We start from the raw sequence: 14,899 nt of genomic DNA, 5'->3' as shown, positions 1-14,899 counted from the left end.
CACACTCCTCAAGTCTGGGCCAGAGTGTAAGAACTGATGTGCTCACTAAACTCAGTTATAAGTCGTTTGCTGTGCTATGAATCAAGTCCTGTGCTGAGGAGGTACCACAGGTCAGAGGCCTGCTATAGGACAGACCTGAATCAGAACACATTCCCTGATCTCCATTACGCACTGCTCAGCAGGGCTCGCTCTCTCTCTCTCTCTCTCTCTCTCTCTCTCTCTCTCTCTCTCTCTCTGAAAATGAGGATGTAGCTCTCAGTTATGTCTCCACAACCTTGTCTCCCATGCCTGCCACCATGCTCCCCGCCATGATAATAATGGACTAAGCCCTCTGAAACTGTAAGCAAGCCTCCAATGACAAGCTTTCTCTAATATGAGTTGTAGTCATGGTGTCTCTTCACAGCAGTAGAGTAGTGACTAAGACAGATACCACACAGAGACTATGGCATTGGAGTCCCCAAGTGAATACACAAAGCAGATTATTTGCTCTTGTTGAGCTGATATTGAGTTGAGCATAAAGAAACAAAGGACACAGACAAAATTCAGACAGACACCCTGATGTATATGTGAGAGGCAAGAACTGGAGATAATGATACAATGAGAAAATGTCTGAATTATCTGTTAATAGGAATTAAAAACAAGTGGAATAAGTATGATTGCCCAGAGGAGAGCCCCAGGCCAATGAAGAGCAAGTACCAGTGTCCCCCGTAAATGTCACCACAGCCTCTAGATACCGACATATATCCGAGAAGTGCAGATGCCTCTAAGGTTAGGTGCATCACTGGGCTCTAAGAAACATTCTCTTGCCTTCTTCCCCAACATGAGAGGGAAATGGACCTCCAGCATTAGGAACTGGATTATCAGAAAGGAGAGACCTGAGGTTATTCTTCATTCTCCCTCCCAACACCCAACACCCACCCAAAATAATGATAACAGGCCCATGTCTAGATACAGGGCCAGGAGACATACAAAGAGAGAGTCATCAGGTAGAGTGGCTGATGCCCATACTTTCAGCACTCAAGAAATGGAGGATTTTTGTGAGTTCAAGTTCAGCTTGAAACAGTGCATTCCAGCCCATCCTGGGTTGCAATGTGAGATATTGTCTCAAATAAACAAGGTCTGACACATATCTCAGTTGGTAGAGTGCTTGTCTAGCATGCATGAAGCCCTGGGTTCAATCCTGAGCACAGCATAAATGGCATGTGGTAGATCACACCTATAAAAACATAGATTCAGGAAATAGAAGCAGGAGGATCAATTCTAGGTCATCCTTAGTTGTATAGAGCCAGATTGAGCTAGAGATCTGCCACAAACAAACAAACCAACAAACAAAAAGAATAAAATGGAAGAGAGGAGAGAGCTGTGACCTACAGGTCTGTACCTTTGTGGGGACTCAGCATCAACATAAACTCTGATTAAGGTATCAGGATCACAGTGTTTGCTGGACCCGCTGTGTGAACCCAGAAATAGTGCCAGAGACCCCATGGACTAAGAGCACTCTATGGAAGGGTAAGTGAATTTTGGAAGAAGATGGTTTCTCTGCTCACAGGGAAGGAGAAGGAGAAGATTGACAGCCTTCACATCCACTCAGGAAATGATGTGTCACAGAGGGTGGAGCAGCCTGAACAAAAAAGCAAATACTTTCCAGGGCTCTGCCAGGAGTGGGAAGGTTGTGAAGCCCTTAGCTGAAGGCTAGTGGACAGGTAGCACCCACAATCCATGGTCGTGGATGTGTCCCCTCACTGGGAGTGATGGGAACCAGTGCCCCTGAGGCCTGGAGCATCTTCAGAGCACTTCCTGTACCAGTTTATCTGGAGCCTCCCAGGGGACCAGGAAGCAGAGGACAGAAAGGAGAACTCGGCATGTGAACACTGGACTTTCTAGAAGGACACAGCCCCTCCTCCTCTTGGGCTTGGTGTGGGCAGGAGACGTCAGAGCTGAAGAAATGACCCCAAGAGTGATGGGAGTGTGGCTGCCTTCAGCTCTGCTCCTCTTGCAGGTCCCAGGTGAGTGTGGGGATGGGGGTGTGTGTGGGGTTACAGCTCTGAAAGGGGAACTCCTGGAGTACGTGAGAGGGCATGATGGGGGATAGGAGGTGGGAGAGAGCAGCCAGCAGGGGAAGATGGGGCCAGAGTGAAGACAAGGAGTGGGGGTGGGCAGGAGTGGCCAGTGTCACCTCACAGGTGCTGTCAGGATTCAGTGCACAGTACAGTCATGACTACCACACCTGAGACAGTCAGGACCTGCTGAGAGGGTTAGCTGTGACAGTCATTGCCCTGAAAGCACACGATCTCTACTGTGTACACACATGTATTTGCATACCAAATGCACATAAGCACTGATTCCTGCATAGATACATGTCACACCCACAGAAACATACGCACGTATATATACATAGGTAAAGACTCCCTCCCACCAGCTGTCTCTATCTCTCTCTGTCTCTCTCTCTTTCACACACACACACATACACACACACACACACACACACACACACACACACACACACAGTGTTGTTTCCTACTGGGCCCTTCCTTTCTCAAGGGACAAGCCTCCTCCCCACCCCCTCTTCCGGACCACACAGGTGCTCACCTCAGTCCTGATTCCTGGGTCTAACAAAGCCTGTCTCCTTTCTCGATGATTCCTCCAGAACAAACAGCTCTCTAAGACCTGACTAAGGGAGGCCTGACCCCCATCCAACTGTGAGGGTGCAGAATTGGGGCTTGTGTTTTCTAGGCTGTGTCCCTCTGCGTGGCCCCAGCAAGGTGACAGGCACTGTGGGGGAATCCCTGAGTGTGCGGTGTCAGTACGAGGAGGAATACAAGAATAATGAGAAATACTGGTGCAGAGTGTCACTGCTACCACCATGTAAAGAGATTGTCAAGACCAGAGCCTCAAAAGAAGCTGGGAAAGGCCGAGTGTCCATCAGGGACCATCCAGCCAACCTCACCTTCACAGTGACCTTGGAGAACCTCACCCTGGAGGATGCAGGCACCTACAAATGTGGGGTGGACATTCCACTTTTTGATGACAGATCCTCTATGGGAATCAATTCCTTCTTGGAGATCGATGCATCCTTCAAGGTTGTGGTATCCGTGGTCCCAGGTAAGCTCCCTTCATGTCAGGGCATCCTGAGTCCAGGCCTGTCATTCCCTCACGAAGGAAGGAAGCCAGATACAATAGCATGGTGAGCTTGGTGAATCAGTGACTCAGGCCACAGGGAGTGTGAGTCCACGTGTACCTTTGTGAGAGCATGTGTGGTATGTGTGATAGTGTATTATACCAATACATGTGTGTGCGTGTACACACAGGCACAATGGGGAACCTGAGTTCTTAGAAACTCTCTTTTTATTACATTTATTTATTTATTTATTTATTTATTTATTTATTTATTTAGTTAGTTAGTTAGTTAGTTAGTTGGATAGCCCCGGTGTGTGTCAGTCAGAGAACTCGCACTCAGTTCTCCCTCCACAGTGTATTCCTGGGGCTCAAACTCTGGTCATCAGGTTTGACAAGCAAGGTCTTTACCAACCAAGCTGGCTCATCAGCCACTGTTTGAGATTCTCTGTGTGTCCCATATGACAGTCTGAGGCCCAGAGACATGCCATAGATCAGTGGCTCTTTGTGACTTCCTGTCCTCATAGGAGACAAGTCCTCTCTCCCAGGTCTCACCTGGTCCTGTCCCCATCTCATGTGGGAACAGTACCCAGTGTATCTGCTCCCCTCTTCAAAGCCTGCCCTGGCCTGAAACTGAGTGGACACTTTACTTCCATGGAGGTCCCGAGGGAGCAGCCTCATCACAGTGTTTGTGGGTCTTCTGACAGGAACCAGAGACACAAAAAAGGAGGGTAGAATGCATATCGGGATTCTTGATCCCTGAGGAATCCATTCAACTACTCCAAGTTCCCTTGCATCCCCTTCCCCAGGAATCATTTACTGCAGGAAAAAACTCAGAGAATCCCCCAAAAGTGCCCCTTCCCAGGCAGAGGGTGAAGCTGGATGGAAGAGTCTCTCAGCTCCTTTGGTCCCAATGTTCTCCATGTCTGCAGTCATTCTCCCCTAATGGAGCCTCCCTTGTTTACAGAACCCTAATTAGTGCTGCATCTCTTTAAGGGCAGGGTGGTGGCAGGGGCTGAAGGGGATGAACTGCTCTGTTGTTCCTAGTTTTTTCTTTTCTGAGAGAGGGTCTTGTGTAGCCCAAGCTGGCCACAAACTCGCTGTGTACTTGGGGTTCATCTTGAATGACTGATCTTCCTGACTCTGCCTCTCTGGCACTGGGATTACAGGCTCCCATCACCACACCCAGCTTCCTGTTCTGGTTCTCAGTTTTGTTTCCCCTCATAAAATCTTCCCTCCAACACTCTCTGTGAGTTCATAGTGAGGAGTGTGGAACCAAATCCTATTGGTGTCTCTAGTTCCCCTCAGTAGAGACCACTCTCGACAGGGTCCTTCAAGCATCTGTCTTTCTAAAACATTCCATCTGTCCATTCCTTAGAAAAGACTGCCCAGTGGCCTGTCTGGGTGGCAGTATGGAAATGACTGGGCCAGGCAGACAGAGTCCCACCACTCTGTGTCTGTCCCCAGAAGGATGGAAGACAAGGAGGCAAAAGGTGTCACTGAGGCCGGAAGGGACCTGGCACCAAGTGTCTTGTCTCTGACACTTAAACTCTCTTCTATAGGAAGACTGGCCTCAAGTTTGAAAGTGCCAACCAGCCCCAATGCACCATGGGAAGGGCTGGGGAGGGAAGCCCTGACCAGGACTTGGTGGGGCCATGGGGCATGTAGGCTGTCACACAGCTGTCCACAGTGTCCCTAGGGACCTGTGTGCAGCAGAGCTGCAGAGGTTTCAGTGGGGAGGAGATGGAGTGGAGGTCACTGGGCCAGTCTGTGTTTCCATCCTTGCTCCTGTCACAGGCTCTAGCCCCGAGAACAGAGCAAATACCCTGGGGTCCCCCACATCCTCACCAGTGCACACTCAGCCCAGCGTGACCACAGAGGACACAACTCCTGGTCCCAGCCTACAACCCCGGTGAGGAACCCTGAGGGCTCTGGATTGGGGTGGGGGTAATGCTGGGAGGGTGGACGTAGAAGGGTTTGGGTCTCCCTCCTTGGGCATCTCCTGCATCTTCCAACCCCACACTGACCTGGGGAGTGTCTTGTGAACAACAGCTGCTCATCTACAGATTGGGACACAGCAATGACACCCAGACCCAGACCTGCTGAGATGGAGTTAGTTTCCTGCCTACTACACAAACATACCCAGAGTCTGAAGAGATGGCTTATGCTGGTAAAGGATCTGAGTTCGAGCCTCAGCACCCACATGTCAGGCATGGTGGCATATACTTGAAATACCTGAGCTGTGGAGGTAGAGACAGGAGGATCCCTGAGACTCACTGGCCGGCCAGCCTAGACTACTTGGCAAGCTCCAGGCCAACGTGAGATCCTGTCAGATGACGAGATAGATAGGTCAGGTGTGGTGACTCATGTCTTTAATCCAGCACTTGGGAGGCAAAGGCAGGCCAGTATCTATGAGTTTAAGACCAGCCTAGAATACACAGCAAATTCCATTCTAGCCAGACCTGCAAAGTGGGACCTGTCTCAAAACAAACATAGCAAGGTGATGATTCTTGAGGAATGACATCCAAGATTATCCTCTGGGTTGCACATTCATGCACACACATGTGCACCTGGATACACACACTTGAACACACACACACACACACACACCAGTAAATTAATTAATTAACTAATGAAAATAAATACAGTCACTGGTTTGTGGTGGCGCAAGCCTTTAACACCAGTACATGGAAGATAGAGGTAGGTGGATTTCTGTGAGTTCAAGGCCACCTGGTCTACATAGTGAGTTCCAGGACAGCCTGGGCTACATAAAAGAGAGACCCTGCCCCCCCAAAAAAACAACAACCAACCAACCAAATAAATAAATAAATAACAAATAAGAGCCACCAGGAGGAAACAGGAGAACTCAGTTTAGAAGAGAGTTGGGGTCTGGGTGCAGGAGGCAGCGCCTGCCTGGATAGAGGCCTTAGGAGTGCAGGTCCATGGAGAGATTGAGCCAGACCCACAGTTCCAGGCTAATTCTTGGGCTATCAGTCACACTGTTCAATCAGGCAGGGTTCCTTGTCCTTGTCCCTGGAAAGAGCACCTTGGACACACACCTGGGTAAAGAGTCCGGCACACAGTGCAGGACACCATCACCACCTTCTGGGAAGGGAGCTTATTGTTGTCGTGTCCCCACAGGCCCCTGCTGAGCAGCATCTACTTCCAGGTCCTGGTCTTTCTGGAGGTGCCCCTGCTCCTGAGCATGCTCAGTGCCGTCCTCTGGGTGAACAGGCCTCAGCGGTGCTCTGGGGAGAAGCAGCATTGTCCCGATTATGAGAATCAGTGAGGTCTGTTGACATCAAAGCTCTGTTCATGTCCCTGTACACAGCTCTTCTTGTGGCAGAGGACAACAAATAAATCTGTGTTTCTGAGAATACTCTGAGATTTTTTTTCTAGAAAACTCTTTGTGTTGTGTCAAACACATAAATGAATGTGCCCAATAAATACATATACATACATTTAATAGAATATCTTTACTTAGGCTTTGATAATTTCACACATGTACAACATCACTCTATCATGTCCTCTTCCAACCCCCTCTTCCCCTCCCTCAGGCATGTGTTCCCTCCTCCCCTTGGTGGTCTATTCTCTTCCTTCCATTTTTCCTTTTTCTTTCTTTTTTTTCATAGAATTACAACCACAAGTATGGACATCCACACACAGACATTATATATATAAAGATTCTATATAAGAATAAAAACAAACGGGGGGCGGGAAGGGGAAGAACAAGGGAATCCGTGGCTGATATGTAGAACTGAATTGTATTGCAAAATAAAAATTAAAAAAAAAAAGAATAAAAACAAACAAGCAAAAAGAGTATGTGTTCCGTTGGAAGCTCTGCCTCAGTTCCCTCCTCCCTCTCCAAACCCTGACCCTCAGAAAGCCTCCCAAGGGATAGCTCCTTCCCTGGAACTACTCAAGTCCGAGCCTACAGGGTTTTTAAGCTCTGGTCCATAGATCTGCCATGTGATCGCTCCTTTTCCCCGAGATCACAGGGCAATGCTTTGCTCAGATTAAACCTGGCCTTATTAATTTGGCTTGATTTGGTTTACTGTATCAGTGGAGAATACCAGGAATTCAAAATACTTATCATCTGGTGCTGAGACAGGGTAGAGTTGAGTCTTTCCTGCAACCACATGGCCGTGGGAATCCACTGCCTCTTACCTGCCCCGACCTCCACCGCACCGGACCAGCTTTGGCTTGCTAAGTCACCCATTTCCAAACCAAAAGTCTATAAGGGATCCAGGATCTCTTCTGAGTCTTTGACCCCTTCTGGGCCAAAGACTTCTGGATTACCTGCCAGGTATCTACAGTGCCAGGTAACTCCGGCTCACTTCTGGAGCAGGGACCTGGGGTTCTCTTGTGCGGGAGATGCTCTGCACAGAGGCAATGCCACATACCACTCCCAGCTGTAAATTTATAGAACCCGACTCATTTCTGTAGCCTCCGGTCTCTAGATAAAAGCTTATGAATGAGTGCTTGTGGGTCCAAGTTTGATCCTCAGACACCCTTAGGGTGTTTCCTATGAAATTTATCCAAATTGGGGATGTCTCACACCATATATTGGTTTGAACTCCCCTCATGCAGGATAACGTGCTTTGCATTCTTGCCCTTTCCCTGTTTGTCTGGTCTCTGCCCCCTTCCCCTGTTCCCTGCTTGTCTGCCTGCTGGCTTCTCATGCTTTTGCTGCAAGATGACCTTTCACTCAGTCACTCTCCCAGTTTCCCTGATGTACTAACTGCTGTTCCTGCTGTTTTCTCTTAGTGGCACACTCGGGCAGCGCCCACCGAAGGGTGCCGACTTTGGCTTTGCCCACCGGATTTCCCTGGCGTTTGGTCTGGCCACACTGGGATTCCTCCCACAATAGATCTGTTCTCTGTGCTCCTGCCTGCTCTCCCACCCTGAACTGCATAAATGTCTCCTTCTTCTGTTTGTTACAATGTGTAAGTGAAAGCCAGAGACACCGGCTGCTTCATGCCCAGCACATGGCTGTTGGCTCCCCTCCCCCAACAGCTTGGGAGACCCACAGTTTTAGCTGCAGCCAGCTGTATTCTCTGGCTCTTACGACCTGCAGATGACCTCATTTTCACTCTCAACTTCCTCACTCCAGAAAGAGTCTTTTATTCCTATGGACTCTTACACTGTAACTCTTATTTCAGGGTTTTTAAGTTGGTCACCTGACACGGTTTCCCATGGAAAGTTTGTCTGTCTTTCTGTTAAGAAGTCCTGTCTATCTTGTGTGTGTGTATGGATCTGTACCTGTGGGTTTGCCTCAGACTCAGTTGGGTGTGTAAATATGTGGCCACTACGTGCTTGTTTCTGATTGGTCTTGGATGTCTGAGTGTACCTGTTCTGTGTGTCAGCCTCTGGGCTTTTCTGGCCCTGAAGATGATGTAATTACGGAGAAAGTTGTTGTATACTGTTCTACCTTATTTAAAAAAAACAGCTAAGAAATTGGGTATGGTTTAAAATCTGTAACAAAAAATTAACTTAGAACTAGTAACTCCAGATTGGGACTGCTCTGGAAAACAAAGCATGGTCTGCCACTACCGTAATTAAGTATAGCCAGCCACGTGCGCAGCCACCATCTGACTAAGGCTGAAAAAGAGGGAGGTCATATGACTTCACTGCCATCTTAAACAAAGGTGACCACATGGAGTGACCCCACCAAGGAGACATTAGGTCTCCAATATATTTTAGATTTCTACATGATAATTCCTGTCCTGTCATAAAAATAATTTTTATGAAAGATAGAATTTAAAACAACGCTGGTTTACTGGGGTATTAAAGCTGTATCTCCATGCATTCATGAACAGGGATGTATCTCACTGGCAGCCAGATTTTGTAACCTAAGAGTAAACCTCTTGATATTGATTTTAGAAACACTAAATTGTCTACAATGTTAAAACTTGATTTTGCCTTCCACAGATTATGATTATGCTCTATGTCTTAGGACCACAGCCAAAAACCAGAGACTGAGATATTTCTGTTTTATGATGCAGCAAGACAATGAGCTGAACAACAGATCTCCCCTTATCTAAGGTCTATTCAGGCTAACAAAGACCAATTTAAAAATAGATGCCTGACCTTCTTGGTTTTACTAACATGGGTAAGCTGTAGATAATTTGGTAAACTAAGTCATACAGAAAACTGTTATGTCCTATAATGTTTCACTAAGACTTACAAGTTAACTGTCAGTTACCTCATAAAGGGTCAAATTCCTTGATATGTTCAGATTTAGCTTATATATATGTTCTCAAAGTCAAGCCTAAACATCATTTTTCTGGTTTAGATAAACCTAACAGATAATGATTCCCTGATCCTCAAATGCTGCACAGATCTGAGAATATGCCATTTTAATAAAAAAAAGCTTCTCAGGATATAGAGATATGTCAGCTCCTGGTAGCATCCTGTATCTCCTCCAAGGAAGATGGATGGCCACAGAAGAACTTCCACCTGCTTTAAATGTAGCAAAGCCAGGCACGGAGCAGAAAACTGCCTTGTACCTTAACTGCTGACAAGACCCTGTCCAGACTGTGGACAAGCAGGACTCTGGCGAGTTGATTGCCCCACTTTGCCAAGACAAGGTAGACCACTCTCCCCAAATTCCTCCCCAACAGGAAAGTCTGTCAGATCTTCTGGGCTTGGCCGCTGAAGACTGGTCCTGCCTTGGCACCTCTGTCCCCAATGACCGCGGAGAAACCTGGGACAGCCTAGGTATCTGGAAAGCTGTCTCACTTCTGCTTACTCAGGTGATACTTTGCTTCTCAGATGGTGTTTGGTGACTAGGATACTGACAGATTTACCAGTTTAACAGCTCTTCCCCCGACCCCAAGGCTGCAACCACCTTGGTAGCTCATTAGTTCTTTAGTTAAGTTTCCTGTTAAAAATACAGACAGGGTTGCCTTGTTCAAGATACACAGGTTTCAGATATAACTTCGGAGGTTCCAAGTTTCAGCATTGATTAATGCAGTTTTGATAAACTGATAGGGCACTGACTACAAAGTTTTCAGAAGTTCTTAAATTTCTGTGGATTTTACTGGCCCCAGCTTTTAGCACTGCATAAAGGCTTTTTCAGCATTACTGTACAGTCTCCAGCCACATATGGCAAAACTCTGCTGAAATGCCAACTCCTCTCACTCTGAAAAGGTTACATTAAAGAGGGTATGGAAACCTGCAGACCTGTTCAACTCTGTTCCTCCTCCCTCACTCCTTAGCGTCCCTCCCTCCTCCTCCTTTGCTCACCCAAACTCTTTTGTTCAGTGAATTTTCTCTGGTTGTCTTCTAAGTACAGGCTTAAAGGTATGTTTCATCGAGCTAAAACCAGGCCCTAGGAAAAAATGTTCATGCCTTTTAATCCAAAGCTATAGCCTTTTGCTATGACACCAAGATGTAAATCTGCTCCAGCTGTCTTACAGACACCTGCATGTTCCTGAGGAAAGATTCTGCTACTGTATCAAGGAATCTGGCCTGGTGGATCAGTCTCTAGACAGGTCCACTCCTCCTGCCAGACTTGTGCCAAGGCCAACCTGCAGGGGGCCCTCCAAATACACCAGCCCTAGCACCAGTTCTGAGGACACAAACTGGGCAAGTACTGGCAGGTTGACTTCACCCACGTGCCCACTCATAAAAAGCTCTGTTATCTCTTAACTCTTACTGACACCTTTACAGGATGGATGGAGGCACTCCCTACATCCAGGAAAACAGCAGATATGATGGAACACATCATCCCTCAATTTGGTGTGCCATCCCCCCAAGCTCCTGGAACACCAGTGCTGGTACCACCTCTCCAGACTCAAGCAGGGACCTATCCAGGATAAATGGACATATCTCCATTCCATTCTTTCTGGCAGTCTTCACTTTTTCCCATTCATAGTACCAGTGTTAATAATCTGTTCTTTCCCTAGCAACTTGCCTCCTCCACTGAGGTCTCCAGGATGGCAGTTAACCAAATGCTTCCCCACTCACATCTCCCACTGAGCATGAGCCCACTGACTCCCAAATTCTCTTTCCCACGTCATCCCATGCCAGCAGGAAGTAGAGAGACCCATATATCCAAGAAGGTTGAGATGTTTAGCTGGGAAGCTTTGCCTCAGCCCCCTCCTTGCTCTCCAAACCCTGCCCCTCAGAAAGCCTGCCAATCAGTGGCTCCTCCCTGAGAGCTCTTAAGCTCCAGTCCATAGATCTGCCACATGATTTCTCTTTCCCCTGAGATCACCTGGGAATGCTTTGCTCATTAACCCTGGACTTTTAATTCAGCTTGATTTGGTTTACTTCATTGCTGGAGAAACCCATTACCAGGGATTCAAAAAATACTTATCATGATCCTAATAGAAGGTTTTTAAATTTTTTCTTTCATGAGTAAGTCCTTGACCAATGTTTTCTTAACTGATTTTTTTTTTTTTTAGACAACACCTCACTATGTAACTCTGGATGGCCTGGAAATCTCTATGTAGACCAGGATAGCCCAGAACTCACAGAGACTCACCTGCCCTTGCCTCCTAAGTGCTGAGATTGAAGGTGTGAACCACCATGTCTGCTTTTTATTGATTTTTCCACCAAGGCTGAACTAATAATCAACTTTTTTGATCAATTAATTTAACACTTATCACATCTTCCCAGTGCCCTGCAAGGCCGGCCACTTTGAGGAAGACACTGATTCTGAATATGTTTGGATTTTTCCTGGCTTCTCTGACTTGTTTAGTTTGTCTAATTTCTCAGCTCTGAACAGGACCACTGCTGTTTCATTGCTAGAGCTTTACTCTTGAGTCTTGGTGACTTGCCACTCTTGTGGACGTCAGGAAGTCTCTGTAAGCAATGGTTGGGTCTTCTACGCACACCTTTGGACTAGCCAATCAAATTCCTAAAAAGAAAACTCCATCTGAGCTAGAGAGATGGTTCAATGGTTAGGATGGTGGCTGCTCTTGCAGAGGAACTAAGTTCAGTTCTTAGCATGTACACTGGTTGTCTCAGAACCCAGCTCAAGGGATCTAACACTTCCTTCTGGCCTCTATGGGCACTGCACTTACATGGTACATATATACAGGCAGACAAAACACTTATACATGTAAAATGAAACAAAACTTTAAAAAAAGAAAGGAAAGTTTCTGAGAAGTCCATGTTGGGACTTTGAGTGTGAGTACATATCTCAGTTAGGCTTTCTATTGCTGAGATGAAACACCGTAACCAAAAGCAACTTGGGGAGGAAAGGGTTATTTGGCTTACTCTTCTATACCACAGTTCAGCATCAAAAGCAGTCAAAATGGGAACTCAAGCAGGGCAGGATCTGGAGGCAGGAGTAAATAAATGGGCCATGGAGGAGTGCTGCTTACTGGCTTGCTCCCCATGGCTTGCTCAGCCTCCTTTCTTATAGAATCAAGGACCATCAGTCCAGGGATGGTATCATCCACAATGGGCTGGCCCCTCCCCCATTAATCACTAATTAAGAAAATGCTTTTCACTTTTTGATCTTATAGAGGCTTTTTTTCCCCACATATTCTCTCTGTAGTCCTAGTGGCTGTCCTGGAACTCACAGAGATCCACCTGCCTCTGCCTCCCTAGTGCTGGCAATAAAGGTGTGCACCATCATGCCTGGCATTTCCCAGTTGAGGTTTCTTCTTCTCAGCTGACTCTAGCTTGGGTCAAGTTGACATAAAATCTAGCCAGCACAGTGCATCAAATGACCTTTGGATAACTTTCCTAGCCATGGACATGGACCAAAACCTCAATTATTTGGGAACTTTGAAAATACCTCCAGGAGTCCAATTGATGAGAGAAAGGAGGGATTCTATGAGCAAGGGATATCAAGACCATGACTGGAAAAAAAAAAACCTAATGGAAATGCATGAGCTGTGGACCAATAGTTGAGGAGCCCCCATAGTACTGGACTAGGCCCTCTGGATAAGTGAGACAGTTGTTTAGCTTGAACTGTATAGGGGGGCCCCCAGGCAAGGGGATCAAGACCTGTCCCTGGTGCATGAGCTGGCTTTTTGGAACCTAGTGCCTATGGTGAGACACTTTGTGCAGCCTTGGTGTAGGGAGGAGGGGCTTGGATCTGCCTCAAATGAATGTACCAGGCTCTGCTGACTCCCCATGGGAGACCTTGCCTTGGAGGAGGTGGGAATGGGGGATGGGTTGTGGGGAAAGGCTGGGGGGCAGGAGGAGGGAAGACAGGGGAATCTGTGGTTGGTATGTAAAATGAATAGAAAATCTCTTAATAAATAAATAAATATCTGGGAAAAAAAAGAAAATACCTTTTTAAAAGTTGGTGAGATGGATCAGCTTTACTGTGAAAGCCTGGTCACTTGAGTTGAATGCCCAGAACTTATGGTGGCAAGAGAGAACCAACTCCAAGAAGTTGTCCTCTGACTTCTACATGCAAGCTGAGTTACACACTCACACTCACAAACACATCAAACACACACATATACAAAAAATAAAATTTAAAATAAATAATAAAATGTTCTTTAATAAACTATTTCTTCTTTGAAACCTGTTCATATGTCTGTGAAATTTGATTTCGAATAGCTTATTTTTTTATTCCAAGATTTTTAAAAAAGATTTATTTTAATTATTTGTGTGTGTGGCACACACACGCCCACACTCATGCACATGTAAATGAAGCGCACATGGATACCAGAAGATGACAATGGGAACTGTCTCTCCAGTCCCTATTTTTTATTTTTAATTATCCATATGTGTATATGACTGTGTGTGGGTATGTGCATGTGAGTGTGCATGTGAGTGCAGCTGTCCATGAAGGTCAGAAGTAGCTCTTACCAGTAAGCCACCTCTCTAGCTCCTTATATTTATTTATCACATTTTTAATATTTTTAATTTTGTGTCTGTGTGAGACCATAGCATCAGATATCCCTGGAGTTACAGGCGATTGTGTGCCACCTGATGTGGGTGCTAGGAATAAACTTGGGTGCTCTGGAAGAACAGCAAGTGCTCTTAACCCTCTCTCCAGCCCCTTCTTTTTATTTTAAATGGTGTCTTTAGACTGGAGATGTACCTCCATAGTAGCATGCTTGTCTACCATGTGTAAAATCCTGAGTTTGATCCCCAATTCCACAAAAAAGGAAAGATTATTGTTAAGTGGTATTTTGTGAATGTGTGTGGTTGTGTGTCGGGATGTATGTGTGTATGGTATGTGCACACATGTGTGTGCAGCTGCACAACCATCCCACACGTGTGGAAGCCAGAGGAAGATTTCAATAGTCCTGCTCTCTCTGTACTTCAGTTTTTCAGCTTGGCTGCCTGGCCAACAAGCTCCAGTGGCCCACTTGTCTCCATGCCCCCCACATTGTGTGGGGCTACAGTTGTGCACTGCCATGCCTAACTTCTCTATGCTGGGGGTCCAAGCTCAGGCCTCATGCTTTCCCAGTAATTATTTCCCAGTGAGCTGTCTCTCCAACCCTAAGTGGTAGTTTTTAATTGATTTGAAGTTATTCACTGCAGGTATATAAAGCTTCATTTGCTTAATTGTTTATCTAGGTACTTGCATATTATGACAACTTTTCTAAAAATCTTAGAAATTTCTTTTCATTTTTATATGTAGATATTTAAATCATAACAAAATTTGGTTTCTTTCCAACTCTTTTTGTCTTTTTGTGGTATATTAATTAGTGTTCTACGGCTGTGATAAAACACCAGACCAAGGCAAATTATAGAAGGGAGGGTTTATTCAGGCTTAGCCAGAGGAATCAGAGTCCATCATGGGAGGGAATCATGACAGCAGGGAGTGGACACAAAACAGCTGAGAGCTCATATCTTTTTTTTT

At 46.2% G+C, this 14,899-nt stretch overlaps 1 protein-coding gene across 1 annotated transcript; it reads left to right on the top strand.

The window, feature by feature from the left end:
* Positions 1-1,758: 1,758 nt before the first annotated feature.
* On the top strand, positions 1,759-6,596 carry Cd300c (CD300c molecule). Its single transcript, XM_059269812.1, has 4 exons — positions 1,759-2,006; positions 2,734-3,102; positions 4,912-5,026; positions 6,256-6,596. The coding sequence occupies exons 1-4, from the start codon at positions 1,946-1,948 to the stop codon at positions 6,401-6,403; spliced, it is 693 nt and encodes a 230-aa protein (XP_059125795.1). The 5' UTR covers positions 1,759-1,945; the 3' UTR covers positions 6,404-6,596.
* The last annotated feature ends 8,303 nt before the right edge of the window (positions 6,597-14,899 follow it).

The sequence above is a fragment of the Peromyscus eremicus genome, chromosome 8a (assembly GCF_949786415.1).
Source record: "Peromyscus eremicus chromosome 8a, PerEre_H2_v1, whole genome shotgun sequence".
Classification (NCBI taxonomy): Eukaryota; Metazoa; Chordata; class Mammalia; order Rodentia; family Cricetidae; genus Peromyscus; species Peromyscus eremicus.
Note: the sequence above shows the minus strand (reverse complement) of the source record. Positions and strands in the feature narration are given on the sequence as shown.